Source organism: Cuculus canorus, chromosome 5 (assembly GCF_017976375.1).
Source record: "Cuculus canorus isolate bCucCan1 chromosome 5, bCucCan1.pri, whole genome shotgun sequence".
Lineage (NCBI taxonomy): Eukaryota > Metazoa > Chordata > Aves > Cuculiformes > Cuculidae > Cuculus > Cuculus canorus.
In genome coordinates this window covers 45,620,028-45,645,659 of record NC_071405.1, presented here as the reverse complement: position 1 = coordinate 45,645,659, position 25,632 = coordinate 45,620,028, and the positions used below count along the sequence as shown (strand labels likewise).

At 41.3% G+C, this 25,632-nt stretch overlaps 2 protein-coding genes across 4 annotated transcripts in view; one reads left to right on the top strand and one right to left on the bottom strand.

The window, feature by feature from the left end:
* PDHX (pyruvate dehydrogenase complex component X) overlaps nucleotides 1-638 on the bottom strand; it is a 56,380-nt gene extending 55,742 nt beyond the window's left edge. The window contains exon 1 of one of the 3 annotated variants that reach the window (XM_054067681.1): nucleotides 332-638. In XM_054067681.1, the coding sequence (XP_053923656.1) occupies nucleotides 332-473 (142 nt within the window). In that variant the 5' untranslated portion in view covers nucleotides 474-638. The remainder of the gene's footprint in view (nucleotides 1-331) is intronic. The other 2 variants (XM_054067680.1, XM_009571947.2) reach the window with 2 other exon arrangements.
* Nucleotides 639-689: 51 nt separating this feature from the next.
* Nucleotides 690-25,336, top strand: APIP (APAF1 interacting protein). Its single transcript, XM_054067682.1, has 8 exons — nucleotides 690-1,010; nucleotides 13,615-13,715; nucleotides 16,487-16,535; nucleotides 17,852-17,969; nucleotides 18,977-19,112; nucleotides 22,500-22,667; nucleotides 23,222-23,344; nucleotides 24,574-25,336. The coding sequence occupies exons 1-7, from the start codon at nucleotides 978-980 to the stop codon at nucleotides 23,319-23,321; spliced, it is 705 nt and encodes a 234-aa protein (XP_053923657.1). The 5' UTR covers nucleotides 690-977; the 3' UTR covers nucleotides 23,322-23,344; nucleotides 24,574-25,336.
* Nucleotides 25,337-25,632: the final 296 nt, after the last annotated feature.

The window sequence follows — 25,632 nt, the reverse complement described above, 5'->3', positions numbered from 1 at the left end:
TTTCTCACATTTTCTAGACCTTTAATAATTCTCCAAATTCTGTCCCATCAGTGCACACCCTGCTGAAGTACTTTCAGAAACTCCAGAGGCAAAACCAAACAGCATCCTGCCAAATCAACCCATCTCCATAGTCTCATCCACTGCTACAGCTCTGCTCGGCCTTGCTACCCTACATACCTGCCTGGTAACACACACTGCCCACCCACCCTGCATCACTTTTAGTTCTCACCTAACACCACCTACCCTCCTCCCTTAGCCCCGCAGCTCGACACCTGCAGCGGGCCAAAAAACCATAAACAACAAAGGGCGTCGAACCCAGCCCATCACTCACCCAGCAGCTCTTGGGTCCCGTGCACACGCCTGCAGCCTCCTCGAGCGGGGAAAGACGTGCCAGCGCCCAGAGCTGACCAGCCCCCCCGCAGCAGCCTCGCGACCCCGTTGCCGCCGCGGATCAGCCACAAGGAAGCCGCCATTTCGCATCTCCAGGCTTCCCTACCCTCCCCAGCGCTGGGGCTGTCTATCTCACTGCCTGAGCAGAAAGGAAGCGCCGCGGCCCCACCCCCGCGGCCAAGCAGCGCAGGGGAGCGAGTTCACCAGTGCCGCCTGCCCTGCTGCTGGCCTCCTGCCTGCATCTGGCTCAGTGGCAGCACCGCTGCTGCGCCCGGCTGCCTCTATCGCTCCAGGTATGGGCAAACGCCTACCACGGGCGCACCTCCACTTCTCACGCCCTGCCTGCCCGTCCGCCCTGGGGTGCGCCCGCATCTCCTCTAAAGGTATTCCCACTACTGGTGAGGGAGCCTGCTTTCTGCATCCCACCCCGGCCAGTCTGCCTCCGCCCGGGGGCGGGGCCCGCCACGACCTCGAGGGTGCGGCTCGGGCAAGTGCCCCGTCGCCAGGGACAGGTTGGTGTTCTGCAGCAGCCGCTCCTGAAACAAGTCCCCAAGCAAGGACCCCGCGTTCGCCGCGTAGTCGGTGCCATGGCTGCTGCTAACGACCGAGACGGCGCGCAGGTAAAGAGAGGCCATAAGCTGACCCGCACGCGGCGTCGGTCCCTGAGGCCACGCTGGCTTTAGAGCAGCTTAGGGCTCGGTGGCGTCCCTCCGTGTGGGGTTGGCCACCACTTGTCTTCGGGCGCAGCCGAGCGCCGCGGGGGCCCGGCGCCGGTTGACAGAGACTCCTGAAAGCCCGAGGCGGGACGGTGACCGGGCGCTGCTGTGGCCGCCTGTGCCACTCCTGATCCTGCCGAGGGCCTCGCCCTCTCCCCGCCGCGTGGACGGGGACACTTTGCATCAGGGCCTGCTCCAGAACAGCAGTTCGCAAGCGGAGTCGTTGAGGCTGTTCTTGTCACCTTAGTAATTAGGTTGTAACCTTCGTAGTTATTAAGTAGAAGAGATTGTAGGGCTGTTATGAAATTTACAACACTTCCTAAAAAGTTACTAGCTGACAGTCTGGCTGCTTTAACAGGACTTAGGGCCCTTTTTATTTATTTATGGTAACTGGTGTTTTAGGTTTGTTTTGATTTTTTTTTCCATGTTTGATTTGTGATAAGTGTCAAAGGTTTAAGTTTGTGTATTGATCAACAGTTGTCTAAGCTTGTGTATCTTATAGTGGTATGTGACTTGAGAACTGTTTTTCTAAAAGAGGACCCATTGTGCAAGGAACAGGCATCCTGTAGGATAAGATGAGGAGGCAGGGAAGCCACATTGCTGCACCAGCAGAAAAGGAACGGGTTTTTTTCAAAGTTTGGGCTGCACCTCCTCCAAGGTTGAAAGTTTACCAATGAGGAAGGCTTCGAGCCTTCATCTTTGGACCCCAGGAGGCATGTTCACGAGCACTCAAAGGATTGACTGCGCATGCAAATGAGGCATTCTTGATGTCTTGGAAATAATGAATATGTGAAGCATTTTTGGGAGATAAAATGAATATGCATAGATCTGTAACATAAAAGATGCACGGTTTTCTCACTTGGTGTGCATGTTTTTGGAGGAGCAGTCCCCCACACACCCAGCGCTGCAAATAAAGGAATACCTGCTTAATAATAACTACCTAGTTGTTACTGAGATATTATCTCGGAATCCTTACCCAGCTGCACCTAGCCTCCCACTTTGGTGAGGAGTGTTAGAAAGCAAGGGGAGGTTGGAAACTGTTCTTTAAATCAGTTGATTGGGTTTTTTTGTAGTTTGGTAAGTGTTCATTACTATACATCATGATAACCTAAACATGAGTCCACAGTGCTGTGCTTCATCAAATGAAGCAAATGCCATACTAGAGCATATAGGGGCATCACCTGGACCAGTCATATCTATGTCATCTGTATGTGGAACTTGTCAACATTGTGGAGTGACACCAGGGAGATGAGAATCAGCAGCAGCCTAGATAATGTAGCTTGCCAGGAAAGAGGGAAAGAACCTGCTTAGTCAAAAAAAGGAGCAAGTGGAGTTGCTGTCTTAATATGTGAAATGTTACAGAAAGCGAGGAAATGTCTTCCTTGTGTGCATAACTAGTAATAGGTAACAAGCTTAAGTTTCAGCAAGCAAGGTTTAGGTTAGGCATTAGGAAAATATTGCTGTCTTGGGACAGATTGCTTGAGAAGTTTGTGACTCATGGTCATTGCAGGTTTTAAAGAGGAGGTTAAACCAGAGCTTCAAAAACTTGTCAGATATTCCCCAGGCTGCTGTCTCCCTCACTTCATCTTCCCTTGTCTCCCGCCTCAGAACCACTGCTAGTCTTGCACTCATGCCTTTTTCTCTCATGCAACCTCCACTGCTTCCTCATGCCTGATTCTGTAAGTCCAATACCAGCTGGAAGCATTTTCCGCTGGCATGCAGCTCCCTGTAGCAAATGCAACAAGAAGCAAGGACTCTGTTCAGAGGTGCTGCATTAAACAAAGCCTTTGCTTGCTGTAATTCTGAGAACCCAAGAACACCATCTTGAGTGGCTCACAAAATCCCAGTTTCCCTTTCCTTAAGTCATACGGTCTTATGTCAGACCATCAAGGATCACTCAGTCTTCAACTTTGGAATCACTGTCATATCAGAGTGTGGGGAGAGAATGGTAACAACAGCACCTCTTTTCATGTTTCAGGTATAGGCAGTAAGTAACTACCTGATGACCAGTTTTGGTATGTGCTAAAAGCTTTTGTTCTCCTTGTTCTGTGGGTGTTAACAGAATACCCCTCCTAGTGTGGGTTTTGGCTGCTAAACAAATGTTTCTCTTAGAAATATCCTTTAATGGGCATAAATTACTGAGCTGAGCCAGTAGAGCAGCTAATTTTTATTTTTTTTTAATTCTTAAAATGTCATTTAAAAAACAACTGTTAAAGCTTCTAATTGTTGCAGTTAAAAATTGAAAACATAAAAAAGGCACACTGTAAATGATCAATTTCAGTTGGAGGTCTTGATATCAAAATTGACAGTCTGAGACTTTTAAGCAGAGTGGGAGTCCTCATCACGTTGCTTTCCTATCTCTTCCATATAGCTATTTGTTACCTATAAAAACTCCCTTTTGTGTTAAAGAATCCTTGTGTGGTGCTGAAGGTGGTGTAGGAAATAAACTTTTTTAAAGGATCATGGCTTTATTTTGCTACTTTGGTTTATTTGATCTATTTCCGTGCAAAAGACAGATTTTAAACAGTGAGCTACCAGCTTTTCAATGGTACTTTTGTCACTCTACGTATACAGTGTGGCACAGATCTTTTCAGCCACATCAGACGTGCACTATGTGGCTATTCAGAGAAACCTCATCATGATTTACTACCCATCAGTATTGAAATACCAATGGTATGATTTAATCTATGTAGTCTGCTTATTTCTGAGGAAAATATGTGATTTCTAATCAATTTATGAAAGGGAGTTACATAGTTCATGCACTGTTTATCTGCTATATCTTAAAATATCCACATTGTAGTTCAATTTTACACCTTTTGAAAGTTATCCCCAAAAACTTATTTGTAAAGTTTGTTTCACGAGTAGCCTGAGTCCACCTTGATTTTCATAATATTAGATGCACATTGTTTTCTGGGGTTTTGGGTTGGGAGGATGGGTGTGTTTTGTTTTGGTTTGTTTGTTTTTAAATTGTATTAGGTACAGTAATTTGAATAAAAAAGGAAAAAACCTAGTTTTTCTTGTGCAATGACAATATTGAAGAATACAATAATAATTTTTTGAAGAGGTTTGCTGGAAATATTCTAAATTTTCAGTGAATATTTTCAGTCAGTACTGTTTAGAAATTTACCTGCAAATTTGTTTTCAAAACAATAATTAAGGGATTGAAAAATTAGTCGCTTCTAGTTCATGGAAGTTTGTAGTGTTTTCCTTCATACCTAATAGCATGTAGAAACTTAGGCTAAGATTGAAACAGCATAGCAGCAAAGAATCTAAATAGTTCATATTAGTTGTGTCAGAAAACTGGTGAGCTCCTGAGTTGGAGTTACGAAGGAGGAGATAACAAATGGCATCTGTACTTCAACTTAAAAATCAAATATACAAGTACTGCTAATTGCCATTTGACAAAGAGTAATCCTGTTTAGTTGCCTACTGCTTTCACGTGTGTTCACTACCAGTCTTATTACAGCAAATACCCTTTTCTAGTTAAGGAAAGAACTGTTACTTTTATTATCAGTAATTTTAAACATGAAACGTGGTAATGTTTTTCTTTGAGTAGTTTATGTTTATAATCAGTATCCACTGATCCTGGAAAAATATTTTTAAACTCTGAGAATTAATTTATAATCCTGGAATTCTTCAGAAAAATAGTCAAAATTCCTTGATCGTATTTACTTTCAGATATTCTTGATGATAGTAGCTTCTGAATTCAGTCTTTTACAAATTATAATGTGGTAAAAAGCACTGATGTTCTCATATAAATAGTAATTTTGCAATAAATGTCTAGCCTTATCAAACAAGCAAAATATGAAACAACCATAGGAGTGTTTTTGTAGGAATTTTTTATAGCTGTGTATATTCAATGAATAATAGCAATATTAAACATGTTTATATAAGCTTGTTGCAGTGAAAGTAGAAGAGAGAATTTTTTCTTTGACACGGAATTTACTGGTGTAGTGCATAGGTTAGAAATACGAGGTGATGTCATTTTGAATAAGAGTCAAAACAAGATATTGTGGGACTGAGTTTTATGACAGGTGGGTAGATAAAAATTATGTACAGTCATTAATTCTGTATAATTAAATCAGAACAACAAAATAGGGACCCATGATTTACACATAATATGCACTTGCTTTGTATTCTAAATGTATGAGACACATGCATTAATATTTTTGGATTACTGTTTTTTGGATTCACGTTCATATTTTCAGTCTCATTGGCATTTCAGGAATGTTTAGTTGGAATATACTTGATGTGTACAACTGTTCTCGGTAACAAAGAGCTGGAAAGGAGTGGTTTCATTTTCAGCTGTGTGAATGGGGAAGATTTCATATTTTTTTTACTGTGAATGTAGGAGTTTGCTTATTTGGCCTGGGGTCTTTTTCCTTTATATACTCTTGTATATGTTGTTCAGTATATTTTAGGTAATGCGAACTGGTGAAGGTTCACGTGCTTTAAAAATCTTAACTTCTTACATAAGTTTCTAGGAGTGCTGATTATAGTCTTGCCTCTGTCACTTGAAATGAATAAAGAGATAATTTTTTAATATATTAAAAAAGACTGTAAATAATAGAAACAAAATCAGAGCATGCAGGAATAGCATTTGAACTGAATCCCAGTTCTTTGGAGATAATTGCTTCAGAAACAAGTGCCATTGACAACTGCGGAGGTACTCGATGACTTTTTTGCCTCAGTCTTCACCGGTAAGGGCTCAAGCCACACTGCCCAAGTCACAGAAGGCAAAGACAAGACTGGGAGATCAAAGAACCACCAATTGTAAGAAGAGATCACGTGCAAGACCATCTAAGGAACCTGAAGGTGCACAAGTCGATGGGACCTGATGAGATGCATCCATGGCTTCTGAGGGAACTGGCAGATGAACTGGCCCCTCTATTCCTCTCTTGTGAGACCTCATCTGGAGTATTGTGTCCAGTTCTGGAATCCTTAACATAAGAAGGATATGGAGCTGTTGGAACGGGTCCAGAGGAAGGCTACAAGGATGATCAGAGGGCTAGAGCACCTCCCATATGAGGACAGGCTGAGAGAGTTGGGACTTTTCACCCTTCAGAAGAGAAGGCTCCAAGGAGACCTTATAGTGACCTTCCAGTACCTGAAATTGGCCTACAGAAAAGCTGGAGAGGGACTGTTTACAAAGACTTGTAGTGATAGGACTAAGGTTAATGGGTATAAACTGGAGAGGGGCAGATTTTGACTAGACGTAAGGAGGAATTTCTTCATGATGAGAGTGGTGAGTCACTGGAACAGGTTGCCCAGGGAAGCTGTGGATGCTCCATTTCTGGAGGTGTTCAAGACCAGGTTCCTGGATGGGGCCTTGGCCAGTCTGATCTGGTGAGGGCTGACCGTGCGCATGGCAGGAGGGTTGGAACTAGATGATCTTTAAGGTCCCTTCCAAACCAAACGATACTATGATTCTATGACATTGCTAAGCCACTATCCATCTTATTTAAGAAGTCACAGCAGTTCAGTGAAGTTCCCGTTTTTAAAAAAGAAATAAAGGAAGACCTGGGGAACTACAGGCCAGTCACTCTTACCTCTGTGCCCAGCAAGATGATGGAGCAGATCCTCCTGGAAACTGCTGAGGCACATGGAAAATAAGAAGGTGATTGTTGACAACCAACATGGCTTCATTAAGGGCAAATCGTGCCTGGCAAATTTGGTGGGGCTACAGCTTTGGTGGGTAGGGAAGAGTAACTGATAGCATCTATATAGACTTGTGCAAAGCATTCAACGCTACCCTGTGCGACATTCTTGTCTCTAAATTGGAGAGACATGGATTTGTTGGATGGACCACTTGGTGGATAAGGAATTGACTGGATGCACTCAAAAGAGTTTTGGGTCAGTGGCTCAGTGTAAAAGTGGAGACCAGTGATGAGTTGCATTCCTCAGGGGTCAGTATTGGGACTGGTGGTGTTTTTGTCGGAGACATGGGCAGTGGGATCGAGTGTACCCATAACAAGTTTGCAGATGACACCAAGCTGTGTGGCACAGTCATCATGTTGGAGAGAAAGAATGCCATCCGGAGAGTCCTTGACAGACTTGAGAGGTGGGCCTGTGTGAGCCTCATGAAGTTCAACATGGTCAAGTGCAAGGTCCTGCACCTGGGCTGGGGTAATCCCCAGCATACTTACAGGCTGAGCAGAGAATGGATTTGAAAGTAGCCTTGAAGAGAACAACTTGCGGGTGCTGGTGGATGCTCAGCATAACCAAACAATATGCGTTTGAAGCCCAGAAAGTCATCTGCATCCTGGGCTGCGTCTGAAGAAGTGTGACCAGCAGTTTGAAGGAGGTGGTTCTGGCCCTTTACTCTGCTCTTACGAGACCTCACCTGGAGTCCTGCATTCAGTTCTGGAGTCCTCAGCACAGGAAGGACAGGTATCTGTTAGAGCAAGTCCAGAGGAGGGCTATGGAGATCATCAGAGGGCTGGAGCACCTCCCATAGGAGGACAGGCTGAGAGAGTTTGGGGTTGTTCAGTGTGGAGAATAGAAGGCTTAGGGGAGACCTTATAGCAGCCTTCTAGTACTTAAAGGGGACCCAGAGGAAAGCTGGGGAGGGATTCTTTATCCGGAAGTATAGTGATAGGATGAGGGGTAATGGTTTTAAGCTGAAAGAGGGTAGATTTACATTAGATATTAGGAAGATCAGGAGTGAGCAAATAGGCATGTGGTCCATCAAAAAAGCGAGGTTCAGCAGTTTGCACGGGCAGTTCTCACAGGCAGGGCAAGCAGGGACAGTGCTAGGAGGGTACTGGACCTTGTCCAGAAGTAGCAGGGAACCATGGTGTCCACTCAGCACGAAATTAAGGCTTCTCCAAGCTCTGCACTAGCCGTTACAGATGTAACCTCCCAGACAGAGCCCTGTGGGTGCACGCTGCCATGTAGATGCTGAGCTTCAGGGTGTCGCCCCTCTTGCACTGGTATTGGACACCAGTGTGGAATTCACTCGTGGGAGTTGTGCTTGAGTGAAGGAACTCCTCTGCATGGTGACAGAACTTGGGGAGGAGGTGAGCGGGCTGAGGACCATCAGGGAGTGTGAGAGGGAGATTGACCCATAAGATTAACAACTTATGCTCCCTGTCTCGGACCCAACAGGCGGGCATTGTTAATGTGACAGATTCCCCATCCTCTCTCCATTCATCTGAAGAGAGAAATTTAGGAGATGGGGGGAATGGCAGCAGGCAGGTTCCTGCCCAGCACAGCAGGCCTGTCTCCCCTGTGTCAGCCTCAGCCTCGCAGGTTCCCTTGCACAACACATCTGAAGCTCTGCATATGGAACCAAACCTCAATGAGGTTGATGGGTCTCACAGCCTAGAAACGTTCTCTAAGCCCTTCATCAAAAAGGGACTCCCTTCTGAAGGGAACAGAAGGCCCAAAATGCAGACTGAACTCATTACACAGGGGAGCGTGCTGCCTGCCTGGGGCTTCAGTTAGAGATGTAGGAAGAAAACTTCCAGTTCTGGTCAGGCGCATGTATTGTTATCCTCTATCGATTTTCTAAGTAGGCAGTAAGGAAACCCCAACAAGGAATCTGAGGGCAGTTAAGAGGGGCTTCAGGAGCTTGGGACAAATGGTGAAGGAGTTGGGTGCACAGCTAGCGTTCTCTTCTGCCATTCCTACTAGAGGAAATGGTGAGGGAAGGATTAGAGCCAAGAAATAAATACCTGGCTCCAAACCCGGTGGGAGGAGCAAAACTTTGTTTTCTTTGATCATGATTGGCCTACGTGGCACCAGGGTTGCTGTCCAAGGATGGCCGCTTATGCACTTCTACCCAAGGGGCAAAAGGATAATTACCAAGAAACTAGCAGGGCTCATTAAAAGAGCTTTAAACCAGTTGTGAAGGGAGAGGGGGACAAAACCAGGCTTGATAGTAAAAAGCCTGGGAATGGCGCTTCAGTGTTTGAGGAAGGGTGTGGTAGTGAGGACGTTTGGTCCACCACCTCAGAGGAAGTGGGGGATGGCACTTCAAGTAGCAGCAAAGAGGTAAAGATTATTGATGAGTTGGAAAATTCAGCGAGTAGTCACTCAGGAATTAAGACTATTCCCCTCAAAAGTGTAGTGGGATCAACTGCCCAGCTGAAGTGCATCTACACCAATGCATGCAGCATGGACAATAAACAAGAGGAACTAGAACTAATTGTAATGCAGGAAGACTATGATATAATTGCCATCATGGAATGTGGTGGGATGACTTGCATAAATGGAGAGCTGCCAAGGTTGGCTGTACACACTTCAGGCAGGAGAGGTGATGGGGCAGCCCTCTATGTTAGAAAGTTTTGATAGTCTTGAGCTTAATGATGGTGATGATAGGAGTGAGTGCTTCTGCGTAAAAATCAGTAGAGCACCTGAGAACAAAGCAGACATCATGACAGGAATCTGTTATGGACCACCCAGCCTGGAAGAAAAGGCTGATGAGTTATTCTAGAAGCAACTGGGAGAAGTCTCGTGATTGCTAGCCCTGGTCTTTGTGTGAGACTTCAGCCTACCAGATGTCTGCTGGAAGTATAATACAGCAGAGAGGAAACAGTCTAGGAGGTTCCTGGAGTGTGTGGAAGACAACTTCCTGACACATCTGGTGAGTGAGCCAACTAGGGAAGGTGCCTAAATAGACCTGTTGCTTCTGAACAGAAAGAACTTGTGGGGGATGTGACTGCTGGAGGACAACTGGGTCATAGTGGTCGCAAGATAATAGAATTCTCAGTTCTAGGAGAAGTAAGGAGGGGGGCCAGTAGAACGGCCACATTGGACTTCCAGAGGGCAGACTTCTTACTGTTCAGAAGGCTGGTTGATGAAGTTTGTTGGGAGGCAGTCCTAAAGGGCAAAGGAGCCCAAGAGTGATGGATGCCCTTTAAGAAGGAAATCCTGGCTGGGCAAGAGCAGTCCATCCCCATGTGCTGAAAAATGAGCTGTTGGGGAAGAAAACTAGCTTGTCTGAGCAGAGAGATCTGGGTGGACCGCAGGAAAAACAGGAAAGTCTATGAGCTTTGGAAGAAGGGGCAAGCATCTCAGGAGAACTATAAGGATGAAGTGAGATCATGCAGAGAGAAAATCAGAAGGGCTAAAGCCCAACTAGAACTTAAATTGGCCAATTCTGTGAAAGATAATAAAAAATGTTTCTACACATACATCAACAACAAAAGCAGGGCTAAGGAGAATCTCCATCCTTTGACACAGGGGGAAGAATAGTGAGAAAGGATGAGGCTGATGTACTTAATGCTTTCTTTGCCTCAGTCTAATACTAAGATCAGATGTTCTCTGGCTACTCAGCCTCCTGAGCTAGAAGACAGGGAAGGAGAATGGAACAAAGGTCCAGTGATCCGAAAGGAATGGTTAGAGACCTGCTAGACAAGTCTATGTGGCCAGATGGGAGCCACCCGAGGGTATTAAGGGAGCTGGCGGAGGTCCTTGCCAAACCCATTTCCATCATTTACCAGCAGTCCTGGCTGACTGGGGAAGTTCCACTTGACTGGAGGCTGGCAAATGTTATACCCATTTGAAAGAAGGGCAGGAGGGAGGATCCAGGAGCAACAGGCCTGTCAGTCTGAACTTGGTGTTGGGGAAGGTCATGGAGCATGTCATCTTGAGTGCTATCACACAGAAGATGCGAGACAACTAGTCAGCATCGGCGGGTCCTGCCAAAGTAACCCGATCTCCTTCTGTGACAAGGTTACCCGCTTAATGGATGAGCGAAAGGCTATGGATATAGTGTACCTGGACTTTAGTAAAGCCTTCAACACCATTTCTCATGGTATTGTTCTTGAGAAACTGGCTTCCAGTGGCCTGGACATGTATACTCTCTGCTGGGTAAAAAAAATGGCTGGATGGCTGGACCGAAAGTGTTGTGGTAAATGGAGTTAAATCCAATTGGAGGCTGATCACAAGTGGTGTTCCTCAGGGCTTAATGCTGTTCTGTTCAAAATGTTTATCAATAATCTGGATGAAGGGATTGACTGTATCCTTACGAAGTTTACAGATTACACTAAGCTGGGAGAAAGTGTTGATCTGCTTGAGGGTAGGGAGGCTTTAAAAAGGGATCTGAACAGGCTGGGCCTCTGGGCTGAGACCAGTGGTACGAGGGTTTAACAAGGCCAAGTGCCGAGTCCTGCACTTGGGACCCAACAGCCCCGTGCAGCACTAAAGGCTCGGGGGAGAGTGTCTGGAAAGCTGCCTGGCAGAGAAGGACCTGGGGCTGTTGGTTGACAGCCAGCTGAATATTAGTGTGCCCAGGGCCAAGAAGGCCAATAGCATCTTCGCCTATATCAGAAACAGCATGGCCAGCAAGACTAGGGAAGTGATTCTGCTCCTCTACTCAGCACTGGTGAGACCACATCTCAAATACTGTGTTCAGTTTGGGGCCCCTCACTACAAAAAAGACATTGAGGTGCTGGAGCATGTCCAAAGAAGGGCAACAAAGCTGGTGAAGGGGCTGAGTAACAATTCTTACAAGGAGCGGCTTAGGGATCTGGGCTTAACAGCCCCAGTTCCCCTCCCCAGAAGAGGAGGCTGAGGGGAGACCTCATCACTGTCTATAACTACCTGAAAGGAGGTTTTGGCGAGGTGTGTGTTGGTCTCTTCTCCCAAGTGATAGGTGATGGGACAAGAAGGAATGGCCTCAAGTTGCGCCAAGGGTGATTCAGATTGGACATTAGGAAATATTTTTTCACCAAAAGTGTAATCAAGCACTGGAAGAGGCTGCCCAGGGAGGTGGTTGAATCACCATCCCTGGACATATTTAAAAGATGGGTAGATGCAGTGCTTAGGGATACGATTTAGTAATGGACAAGTACAGTTGGGCTTGATGGTCTCAAAAGTCTTTTCCAACCGAGTGATTCTATGATTCTAAAAGATTTTTTTCTTGTGAGAATGGTGAGGCCTGGAACATGTTTCCCAGAGAAATCATGGAAGTGTTCAGGACCAGTTTGGATGGGGCTTTGAGCAGTGTGATACAGTGGAGGGTGTCTCTGCCCATGGCAGTAGGATTGGAACTGGATGATCTTTATGGTCCCTTTCAACCCAAGCCATTTATGATTGTGTAATTCTAAGAATATGATGCTACACTATTAAGTTGAAGTTTCAAGTACTGATCAGGCTTAATGCATGTATTAAAAGAATTATGTAAGAGTTGGCTACAGTAGCAGGGAACTGTGTTTGGTGACCTAAGGGTTTAGTCTTCCTAAAACTAATCCATTTTTTTCTGTTGAAAACAAGGTAAGGACCTCATCTCTTGTGCATAGTTACTGATTTCTGTCCCATATAAGAAACAAAATACATGTGTATAAGAAACAATATATGGGTATATAAACCCAGATACAAAACAGACCCAGCTGTATTACTGTGGTAGTGTTAAGTGGAAGTCTTACCACAACCCAGGAAGACGAATCGACACAAATAAAATTATTGCTCTGTTTCACTACTATTTAATCCCTTACTTGATTGGTTCAGTTGTATCAGGACCTTTTGAAAACACGATTTTTATTTTTACACTGGAAAAAAGGAGAGACTTTGGTTTCTTATTCTCTCAGGTAAGATAAAAGAAGTACTCAAGACAACATACAAATGCATAACTTCAAGCACACAGCATGAATTAAAGCAGTATCTCACAGTTTCCTCTGTGTATACTGTCTGTATTTCTCATGTAAATGATTCCAACAGTCAATATTTTTAATTTTGCAACGTACTACTCACTTATCAAAGACTATTACTTGCTAGTACAGCTTTCTTAGATTCGTATGTTCAGTGCAGAGTAATGTGTAGGATTTCAAATAAATAGCTTTGGCTTGTACTGTAAATTTGTTATGGTTTAGATTAACTGTGAATGAATTGCTGTCACTTTTTATTTATAGATATAGGTATAATAAACAACGGAATATTGAAAAATGTAAGAACTTTTTTCCATTCTGAAAGAAATATTAAAATAACGCAATTTGCTTTCTGACTACATTGCATGTGAGGTAACATCATATTGTAAAATTGTAGGAACCGGAAGTTCATCACATAATTTGCCTATGATTTCTGTGGTATTTTTGACTGCTATATAGAAGTATTATATAGCAGAACTAACAAAGTCTTTTCTACTGAAATTTGTATATCAAGCAGAGTGAACCTAGGGAAAACTGATTCAATGGGAAAAGTTATTTGTTGAAATTTTCAAAATGTGTACTGTTAGATGCATTGACTAATTTTATGGCAGTAGTCTATGACTTAATGTCACTGGTGGGCCAGTGCTCTGGAATAGATTTGAGGTTAGACCTTTCCTGTGAAATACAATCAGTGCTTTGTGTGGGGGTTTTGTTTGTTCATTTTGAGGCATGAATGGCCCCTACAAAGTGTAAAGGGAATTGTGCGAACATGCGGTCATTTTGTAGCTGAAGCATAAATCAGACTGTTGTACTGCAGTATCAAAGCGCTAACCCTTTAATCTCATTTTCAGAACTGAAATTCTTAGGGTTGTGATCTTTCTGATGGTTTTTAATTTATTTCTTTCCTTTCTTTTTAGGAGAAGTTACATCCAAGAAATCTTATCCCAGAGCTTTGTAGACTGTTTTATGGTTTAGGCTGGGTAACAGGAACGGGTGGAGGAATCAGCTTGAAACATGGGTAAGTAAAGCTGGAGGAGAAAAAATGTGATGGTTACAGAGGTGGCTGTGTTTAGTAGTTACTGAGGGCATTTCAGTTCCATGAAGAACATATGAAAGTTGAGTGAGCAAGAAAGTAGAGGGGAAATGAACAATATGCCAGATTTAACCATGTAGAAGGGAGGTGGCCATTCCAGATTAGTCATTGCAGTCCCTTCATCGGAGAGTGACTTTTTTTTTTTTATGTCCTTTTCCTATCTTTGTTTAAGGTAGACAAATTCTCTGTAAGAAACAATACATCCTCTCATTTTCATTCAATTGACTGGCATTTAGAGTGGGTTACACCAGGCAAATGGCTTTCAAATGCCTCTGGCTAGATGAGACGAATTCCACTACTCTTTTAATGAGGTAATTTTGAAGGAGATGTTCTTAGTGTGTAATTAAAGCAGGACAGTTAAGGGCAAAACAATTTTTGGTGTGTAAGCACTACTAAGGAGCACCACTTTGCTTTTCAGTTTGCTGGCCCCGCCTTATTCATACTTTCCAATCTTCTAATGGTGACAGAGCTCCACTCAGTGGTCACTGGAAAAAAAAGAAGTCCTCATTCTGCAAAACACTTTGCACAGAGCCTGCAATTCTGTCCCCAGTCACAGGGTGTTATGACAAACTAACTTGCAATTGTCTGACCTCTCAATTTTCAGACATACACTTGCATGCAGACACAAACAGCTAATGCTGTTTGAATATGTGAGATATATATGAAGTAAGGATGTAAATGCTAACATTTGTGCTATCCTAATGGCTAGCAGATCATTTCACTTTCATTTGATTTTGCAAGCAACACAAGAGCAATAATAATAGAAGAGTGATAAGAGGATTAATTCTTTTTAAAATTCTTTGTTTATGGAAAGATCTTTCTAGTAGCTAAATATAGCCTATTTTTTCATCATTTCAGAGCTATTCATGTTGGTTGTGGCAAGAAAAATGGTGTCAACAGACACTAAATAGTACAGGCTACTACATAGTAGTACAGTTTTCCTCAGAAATTCTATAACTTGATTTCTCAGATTATACCAAAATACATATTTGAGTTGGTACCAATATTGTACATGGTGTAGGAATAATAATCTGCATGGCTGTACTGTTTTGTACCTAAAGTAACAGTAGCTATGTATCAGAATTAATAACTATGAGGCAGAGATCATACAACCGTAGAAATGTTGCATAGAAAATAGTGAAAGAAAAATTGAAATTCTAACAACTGGTCTTACCAGCTGATCTTAGTCAGCATTACTCACTGTGCAATTCATATCAACTACTCAGAATAAAATTGCCAATTTGGATGTGGAATAGCATGTTAAAAATGGATCTAGAATTCTTTGTCAGGTGTCCTGTATTTCAAGACTGTATTTCATCATCAGATTTCCTGCTTGTGATTAATTTCTAAAAAAGAAAAAAAATAAGAAAAAAATCACGTCTTTCATTAGTAACCAAATTACCACTTGATTTCTTGATATGTCGCTTTCTCAGTCATCTTGCTCATGCAAAAGAATTGAGACCAAATTAATGCAATGTTGGCAGTGTTAATTCATGAATCTTAAAAGTTACAAATATGATAAAGCCATGTTTTGATGTACTTCACAGCCATTTTACCACTATGAAGAGTACCTCATCTGAAGAGTTCGATTTTTGGAAGAGTTAGAATCATAGCATCATAGAAACTTATAGGTTGGAAAAGATCTTTAAGATCAGTGAGTCCAACCATAAACCTAACACTGACAAATCCACCACTAAACTGTCCCTACACACCATGCCTAAGCATCTTTTAAATACCTCCAGGGATGGTGACTCAACAGCTTCCCTGAACAGCCTGATCCAGTGCCCAATAACCCTTCCCCAGCCCCAGTTCCCTCAGCTGATCCTCACATGACTTGTTTGTTACAATCTGCACCACCTTCCTTGCTCTTCTAAATGCTCTTGTACAGAAATATAAACATCTCATATTCCTTAAGAAATGTATCTGTAGCTTGACTAATGATTCACTAGGTGTCTCCGTGCTCCTAAATTTAGTATGTTACTGTTGAAACTTAATGGTGATTACAGTTGAGATAATCTTATTTTTTTTCAATTATTAAAAATCTTCAGATACCATCTTAAAATCATTAATTTAAATCAATTTTTATAGTATTTGATCATGCAAGCCTTGCAAGAAGTGATGCACTTCTACTTGAATTTCAGTCGTTTAATGTCATTTAATTAGTGTTACTTTTATCAATAGAAATAAATATATAAATGCATTAAAAACCTAAACTACACAGTTATAACAAACTCCAAAAGTATTTACATTGTAGAGTACTGCAGATTATTAATATTGTTTATAGATAGTCTGGATTTTAAGTAATAATTTTGTCACCTGTTTTGTCATAGTTCAGTATCTGCTTGTGATTTCTGTTGTTCCAGTTATATTCTGAATTCTGGGGATTTGAGTTTGGAATTGTTTCATAGGGAGGCTGTGTTTTTTCTCTGCAGGAAAAATAAGGCTGCTTTTCCTATGTGTTTCTTGTCAAGTTGAAGGCATGCTTTTGTACCTCTGCAAATTAGAGATTTCGTATGCCCTTGTATGGTTTGGCTCTGTTTTGAAAACCATCTACATGCCAGTCTGTGGAAGAAGCAAGAAAGTTATTAAATTACGAGGGTCTAGATATGCTATTTCAATTGTAGTGGATCAAGTAATGCCCATGCAGTTGACTACTCTGTGTTTATCTGTTTTTCCCTGTCTCTAACTTTTCTTAGAAATGAAATTTACATCGCTCCTTCAGGAGTCCAAAAGGAAAGAATGCAGGTATATTGAACTGTTTTTTTACCTCAGAACTTAACCTGAGATGGATGAAAGCACCTTTGCTTAGTGTCTCATTTTAACTTGGGTAAAATTAGCAACTTGTTATACTCTTGACTGCTTTATTGGAACAACTGAGGAGTTCACCCAGTACTCCAGTAGTATAGTGAGCCAATGTCTGTTTCAGTGGCCAGTGCAGATTAGTCTGCGTGATCTCTTTGCTTTAACTTAATACAGAAGAGTGTGAGATTTGAACGTTACTGAAGTCCACCTTACTTTGTCAGGCTTGAATAGTTTTATAGCTGTCCGGCTACAGTTCCAAATTACTGTGGCACATAGGTATTTAAGCATTAACGCTGCATCTCTATATATTTTCATTTGAGTGATTATAAATGTGTGTCTTGATGTTCTCGGTAAACAGATGGGCTCTGCCCATGAAAGGGTGACCTTGTCTGTCTCCTTTCAAAAAACACCCAGAATATAAGTGGAGGGGAGAATGGTAAATGATAACTATTTTATGACAGCAGGACAGAATAGAAGAATACGTGGAAAGAATCTGTTTCTTTATAGATCTGAGTGTAAACACAATAAGAAGTGAAAGAAAACTCTTCATCGATAGAAACTCAGGGTTTTGCAGCAGTGCTCATTGGAGATGTTAGCAAGTAAGGCAGGCAAAAATATTAAATGGCAAGACCATAATGGTCTTTTCTTTGCTAGCAGTAACAGTGGATTGAGTACAGCGAGTTAGGAAATCTGTTGTAACTCTTTCCTACTGATTTCTAAAATAACTCTAAAGAAGAAAGTTATATTGCTGCTGTGAACAGTTCCTTGTACTACTATGGGTAGCCAATTGATGCAAAGGTGACGTTCATTTAAAGCTACTAAAAGCAAGGTTTTAAAAAATAGTTCTATAAGTTGAATATATTATATGTATGTTTAATTCATGTCCTTTGTTCATTTTTTTTAAGAGAGGGGGTAAGAAAAAGTAGATCTGCATTTCTTTTCTTGGATCAGTTACCACTTTTCCCTTTGATGTGTTGTCTGCTATTTAAGTACAGGCAGTGTCCTTTCTGAGACAATGTTAGTTTTACAGATAACTGCTTGGCAGCTGTCTGAATAAAACCAGTACCAGATATTAATTCACATCAGGCAATGTCAGTAAATAGTATTAGAAGCTAGAATAAATGCAATGTGTTACAGCATTTTTACAAAGTTAAAATCACATTCTGTATTAAATATATGGTGTATGTATTTGTCTCCCTGGAAGAAAAACAAAACTATTTGGGTCATCACAGGTCAAAAGAATTTCTTATTTCTTGCAGCCAGAAGATATGTTTGTTTGTGACATGAATGAACAGGACATCAGCGGTCCTCCACCATACAAGAAACTAAAGAAAAGCCAGTGCACACCTCTTTTTATGAATGCCTACACTATGAGAGGTGTGTAGCAAATGTTTTTAGTTCAGAGATGACTGAAACGCTGTATATACACATCTACAAAATTTAAATTCAATACCACATTATTTATACATGGAAGTTACAGTAAAATAAACATAAAACTATAAAATAAATTGATTTGCAAGGAATGTGCAACAATGGAAGGTAATCCATGGTAATGTCCTGTGAGTGTCATTTACATTTTCATCTTCTCAGCCATGTTTTAGATCCTTTTACAACAACTGTGATCAAAGGTTCGAAATTACGAATAGGTGTAAAAAATATGAAACTTTTCTATATGGGCAGTAATAGAGAGCTTTTGCTGTTGTGCAAGATTTACATGTGTTACTTTAGAAAGGTTTTAGGGAGTCTCTTCTGATCTTCCTGCACAAGAAGGTTACATGTGTACCCAAGGAAAACTCATTTCATACTTCTGGCATCATTGGAACTTCATAAGTAAATTATAATTATTGTCTACCTATCTTTCCATTATGACACAATAAGGTAACAGTAAATATTTTTTCAGAGAATCAGTGGATAATCAAAGAAGATGAAAGTTTGAATACTTTTACTTTCAGCAAGAAAGAAAGTAGCGCAAGAAGAAAGTAAAAGTATTCAAACTTTCATCTCACTAATAACTTGGGGAATTCTTCAGAATCTTAGAACTCTGATAAAATTAATAGTAATTTCAATTGTTACAGCATGTAAATAAATGTACAAGTAGTGTTTTTCCTTGAATTTATGCAAGTAGTTTCTCTCCTGGAAATTGTCACTAACTAAAAGTTAACAGCAGTGTCCTAAGACAGCCTGTAATTATCCTTTATAGATGAGTAACTATCTCATGCTTTTATTTAGGCTGCTGTGTACTTTTTCCTCTAATACAGTAGATCACCATTTGCTAAGATGCCTAGCCAAAAGAAAGGAATTAAGTATATGAATAAAATTTTCTTAATAGGCACATTCTAAAATTAATTCTTAACATTTTTCTTTTCTTCTTTTTCTGTTCTTAGGGGCAGGCGCAGTGATCCATACTCATTCCAAGGCTGCTGTTATGGCTACCCTTCTTTACCCAGGGAGAGAGTTCAGCATTACACATCAGGAGATGATAAAAGGAATCCAGAAGTGTACTTCAGGAGGCTATTACCGGTACTTCTCTGTATTTAAGAGAAGAGGCATGCTATTTGATCATTTGTTTTCAGCAATATACATAGATGACAACTCACTTGAGCTATGGGCATTGAAATGTGTAATATAAAGTACTAGGAATAAGAAGTAAAAAGGCCTCTGGAATAAATCAGTCATTGGCCTTCCCTAGGAAGGTCTTGAGTTTATAGAAGAGATCTGAGATTAAATCTTGTAATGTCAAGTCTACTGTGGTCTATTAAGCTACAAAGACAAACCAAATAACGAGATGAGTCCTGACAAATATCTCAAGAACAGAGGTGTTAATGCAATCAATTTAACATAATGTTGAACTGAAACTGGAACCAACCAACATTAGATTGGATTGAAAATGTACAAACTACATTTGACTTCACATAGTACTGCTTGTGCTAGTTCAGGGCATGTTAAGTGAGTAGAGGATTTCAGATTTTACTTCACAGACTTCAAAAGAAAAACCAGTATAAACAGCTCATTAAAGATAATGTTATCACTTTTCAGGATGACCTCTGAAGGGAAGTGCCGAGTTATTCCAAATTATGCATAATAAGATAATGTTATTACTTTTCAAGGATGACCTCTGAAGGGAAGTGCTGAGTTATTCCGAATTATGGGTGATGGCTTATTTTGAGGGCTTCACCCACAGAGTTTTTCCCCATCTTTCTTTTAAGCCCTCTTTGAGTATTGAATGGCTGCAATAAGGTCTCCTTGGAGCCTTCTGTTCTCCAAGCTGAGCAACTCTCTCAGCCTCTCTTCATCAGAGAGGTGTTCCAGGCCTTTGATTATTTCTGTGGCCTCCTCTGGAGCCACTCCAACAGGTCCGTATCCCTCCTGTGCTGAGGGCTCCAGAGCAGTATTCCAGGTGTGGTCTCACCAGAACAGAGTAGAGGAGCAGAATCACCTACCTAGACCTGCTGCCCATCCGTCTTCTGATACAGCCCAGGACATGGTTGTCCTTCTGGGCTGCGAGGGTGCATTGCCAATTCATGTCCAACTTCTCACCCACCATGACCCCTAGGACCTTCTCCACAGGGCTGCTCTCAATCTCTTCATCCCTCAGCCTATGTCGATACTGAGGGGTGCCCCAGCCCAGGTGCAGGACCTTGCACTTGGCCTTGTTTAACCTGATGGGGTTTTCACAAGCCCACTTCTGCAGCTTGTCAAGGTTCTTCTAGATGGCATCCTGTCCCTGAGGGCTGTCAACCTCACTACTCAGCTTGGTGTTATCCACAAACTTGCTGAGAGTGTACTCGATCCCATCGTTTATGTCATTGATGAAGATATTAAACAACACCGATCTCTATCTGGACACTGAGCCATTGATCACTGCCCTCTGGGTGCAACCGTCAAACCAATTTCTTATCCACCAAACAGTCCATCTACCAAATCCATATCTATCCAATTTAGAGAGAAGGTTGTTGTTGACCACATCAGAGGTGTTAAGTCCAGATAGATGACATCCGTGGGTCTTCCTTTGTCCACTGATGCAGTCACTCCATCATAGAAGGCCACTAGGTTGGTGAGGCAGGACTTCCCCTTGGTGAAGATGTGCTGGCTGTCTGGAATCACCTCCCTGTCCTCTGTGCCTTAGTGTAGCTTCCAGGAGGATCTGTTTGATGATCTTCCTACGCACAGAGATGAGGCTCACAGGTCAGTAGTTCCCAGGGTCCTCCTTTCTGCTCTTTTTAAAAATGGGTACAATGTTACCCTTTTTCCAGTCACCAGGGACTTCACCTGACTGCTACCAGTTTTCAAATGTGATGGAGAGTGGCTTGGAGACTACATCAGCCAATTCCCTCAGAATTCTTGGGTGCATCTTATCTGATCCCATAGACTTATGTACGTCCAGGTTCCTCAAGTGGTCACAAACCCGATCTTCTCTTACAGCGGGAGGGACTTTGCTTTCCCAGTCTGTGTCTTGCAGCCCATCCCCTCAAGAGGTGTGGGAAGTAAGTTGCTAGTGAAGACTGAGGCAAAAAAGTTGTCGAGTATGTCAGCCTTCTCCTCATCTGTTGTTGCCAGCTTTACAGTCTCGCTCATCAGGGCAGATGCACTCTCTTTGATCTTCCTTTTTTGATTTTCATACCTCTAGAAGCCCTTCTTGTTATTCTTTGCATCCCTTGCCAAGCTCATCTCCTGCTGTGCCTTTGCCTTCCTGACCCCATCCCTACACAACTAGGCAGCATCCCTATACTCTTCCCAGGATACCTGTTCCTGCTTCCAATGCCTGTGCATTTATTTCTTGCCCTTTACTTTGCGCTTCTTGCCCTTTAGTTAGTTCTTGATTAGGCATAAGTTTTGGTATTCATACCTGCTTCCAAATTCATGTCCAAGTATAAAGCAGAAGCTAGGTAGCCAATCCCTTCACTCATTTGGCCTCACTAATACCAAATGCTCCAAATCTAATTTTAATGAGTAAGAGTCAAAGTGAACCTGCAAAACCTGCTTAATTTTCTTCGTTCACTATTCTAGTAGACTGCCCTGGGAAAACATCGATATTTAAAACTGTAAGGGATAAGACATTAATTTTCTGAATATCTGATTTGAAGTACAAGCTGTATTATTTTTAGCACTTCTTTCTCCCTGTGTTTTATAAAAGTAGGTACTACCAGCATCTACTCATGAAATATCTGTGTGATCTCAATGATGAATCTGAACCTAAACTGGGGATTTACTATTTGAACAAGTTTCTGCCAGTGATAATTAAGGTTCAAACAATGCCAGATATCCCAGTCCTCCTTCAAAATAAACTCTTAGGCAAGTTCCACTGAGTAACATGCATCATCTTGGTTTTGGAGCTGGGGTTCTCAGGCTCTCTTAAGATCACATGTAGCCCACCAATGATTTCATCGTGTAGAATTTATTTTTCATGTGTTGACTCTGCTTTCCATTTAAATGCCTTAGCAGGACAACTTTATTTCCAGGGGCTTTTTGGATTACTTAAAATATTTTCTTCTGCTCCTCAGCAAACAGCTTCTCTTCCTTCCTTATGATTATCTTCTAAATAATTTAAGCTGACATAAAGCTTATAGATAATGCCAATATAGCATGAAGAGAGTCTGAAAAAATTATAAAGGGACCCAACTACAAAGTGATATGTGAACAAACAGCTACACCTAATACATTAAAGTGTTATTTTTTTGTGTGCTTCAGATGTAGCTCAGGTATTGCCAACATAGCCCGTGTTTGGGAGTGAGAGATGTTCCGGGGAGTTCTTATGTTATAGGGTGACTCACTAGCGTAAAATCACTACTGTTGAGAATTTGTTAACATCTTTACACAGTCAAAGGAGAATATAGTTCTTAGGGAAAAGCTTCATACATCCAAACACAGCATTTTTTTTTAATACATGAATATTGCCTTTTCTTTTAGATATGATGATATACTAGTGGTTCCCATTATTGAGAATACACCAGAAGAGAAGGATCTCAAGGAAAGAATGGCACGTGCAATGGAAAAATACCCAGACTCTTGTGCTGTATTGGTCAGACGTCATGGAGTTTATGTATGGGGAGAAACATGGGAAAAAGCCAAAACGATGTAAATGCAATTCAGGAATATGGTATCTTTTGCCGTTATACCTGAAAATCTTATTGACCTTAATGTCGTGTGTATTTCCAACCTGTGGACAATGATTCAGAACATTAATTTTTGGCCTCACTGAATATATAGGGAGCTTTTTGGAAATGGGTTCATCCGTCATTCCAATGCTTCATTTTCCTTTCATATCAACACTAGCTGATTGGGTTGCCTACATTTTGCTTTTATATGGACAAGTTCCTCCTCTTATGAAACCTGCAGGCAATCTCTGCTTTATGTGACGTCTCCTAATACTGCTTGTGTAGTCTTCCCTTGTCCCATTTTTTTAATATACTTCTTCATTTCCTGATGGAAACACAGCAAATCAGGATCATGTAGCAAAAATGCTAGGTACTTTCCCTGCCACAATAATGGAAATAAATAGTAATAGAACTGTGCAGGCAGACCATCACATTGGTGATCTAAAACTCAAGGAAGAATACTATTCATTTTCGTAAAAGATGGTAAGACTTGAGCCTCCATTTACATTTCACTTTTTTTCTCTTTAATTTTAGGTGTGAATGTTATGATTACTTGTTTGATATCGCAGTGCAGATGAAGCAGCATGGGCTAGATCCTTCAAAACATCCAGCGGGAGAAAATGGGATCTTGTAAGTGACAACAACATTTATAGTCAGGTGTGTATTTATCTGTAGAGAGAATCTGTTTGGAAAGAGAGAGACTACAGATGACGCTATCTCTTCATTCTTCTTTCCCACTTAGGAAGCCAGTATAGCACATCTCTCCCAATCTACCACTGCAATTATAGCTAAGCCTGAAGTAATGCTTCTTTACCACATAATGCAGAAAAAAGAAACGTGCTAGTAGTTCAATATGTCCTTTGTTTATTTTAGCACTGAGGTACAGCATGGAGTGTAATTGCTTTTTAAAAACTAAATTGTGACAAGCATTACCAGAAAAAGCTGGTGGAGAAAAAAGACCCCAGGCTCATAAGCTAATCTAACAGAAATGCCTGAACACCTTCTTTTATTCTTCATCTTTTAAGATGAGGTTTGATTTCAGTCCATCTCAATGATATTACTAGCATGGTGGGTTGGTTTTTTTTTGCTTTCAGCAGAAATGGCTGGTTGCAATTTGATTAAGTTTCATTGATTGGTGTCACCTGTTTACCTCATACAGCAAATTACCCTGACTTTTGTTTTTCAAATGTAGAAATGATCAATGTTTTGAAAATGTTTGTAACATATATTTTAATATTTGATATTTAGTATTTTAATATGATCAGGCAGTACTTTACGTAAAGAATCCCTGAAAAAATTCTCACATAAGCAATGTGCAGCGCATTATGGCAAAACCAGTAGTAGCATAACTTTTCAGAGTCTGGGATGCTTCTTCCTGAAAATCTAAGGAAGTTTGAAGATACCACTACTGAGATTATAGAGGAGGTGCTGGGCCAAAGTGCTGGTCTAATTAAACAGGATAGGCAAACTTGTTGCACAGAGTTGGCTGATCAGATAATCCTCTCCACCCACCACATTTGCATCAGAAGAGATGACGAATGCCTGTGCAGCCAGCATGAGCCCAGAACAGACAGGTACTTGGATGTTAACCTTTATGCCCGCACCAGAGGAGGATGCAGTGGGACGGGAGGCTTGCTGTTAAGTGAGTCTCTGTGTGAACAGGTATTTGAAGTGCTGCCTCTGTATACAGTGATGAATACATGTTGACTACCTCACCTGCACAGAGCTACCTCATGTCCCTTGAAAACCATTCTAAAATTGCTCCTCAGTCCCTGCAGTTGGGTAGATTGGGCTAACTTAGTGGCTTTAATGTTCTTTGCCTATTTCTTATGACTAAATACCTAGGTTTAGAATATTTTAACTTTTATCTTGTTTCTCCTATACAGGTTTCTTACATGACCGAATTCCCGTTTTCCACCTCACTGTGTTAAAACCAGAAGGGGGTGCTGTTACACTCTTTGATTGGCAGATATTTGTCAGTTTTGACTATTTAAACACATCCAAGAAGAAAAGAAGGGTTAAAACAAAAACAACAGTGGTGAACAGTCATTGCTATTTATAAATCCTATCAAATGCTACAGTAAGAAGAATGAAAATTCAGATGCCAAAAAAAAAGATTTTAAAAAAAGCTGTGGGGAACTAATGTGACATTTTGTTTGTGCTTTTTAAGAGTTCATATTTCAACAATATGCATTTGTTGATCCTGCTCTACTGCTACATCATTTAACTTGTTCTAGGTCTCCATTTCTGAAACTCATAGTATATAGTGAAAGCAACTCCTTAATTAGAAGTTAGGTATGAAGTTTAAAGCATTGTTTGGACTGCTGATACTTTCATGCTTTGTCAATAAGGGTTTTTTTTTAAAAAGGGTTTTTTTTTTAAAAAAAAAAAAAGTCTGTAGCGTATGTATTTTTCAGTTCTCTTATCTGTTATTATAATGAGTAGGAAACACATAATCATATGGTGTGCATTTGGAAGTTGTTACTGAGAGACTGCGCTAGGTTTTGTCTACTTTTTACCTCTTTAAATTCACTCACTTTTGATAAGATTTTATTACAACTTTAAAACAGCTTTTTATAGCCTTTGATTAGCCACCGTAATTTAGATTTAATCAAACTGCTCATTAAAATATAGTCTCCAGTATTTTTGTATCTTAGTGTCTTCTTTCAAAGTCTCCTGGCATGGCCCCCAGTGGCATCAGTCTAAGCCTTGACTGACCAATTTTCTGATTGAGTATTGAGATTCTAGTCCCAAAGGTGAATTGAGACAGGGTAAGTACTGATTTGCCTTGTTTTGGGCTAGGGCCCATGCATTCCCACCACTTCCCCTTCCATCATTTCTGGTGCTTTTTTGAGCTGCTGTGAGGCGAATTAAGTCTTCAGTCTAAGAGAAAACTACTGCAGGAGGTGGGGGGAAGAAAATTATAATGTTTCCTAATAAGAACT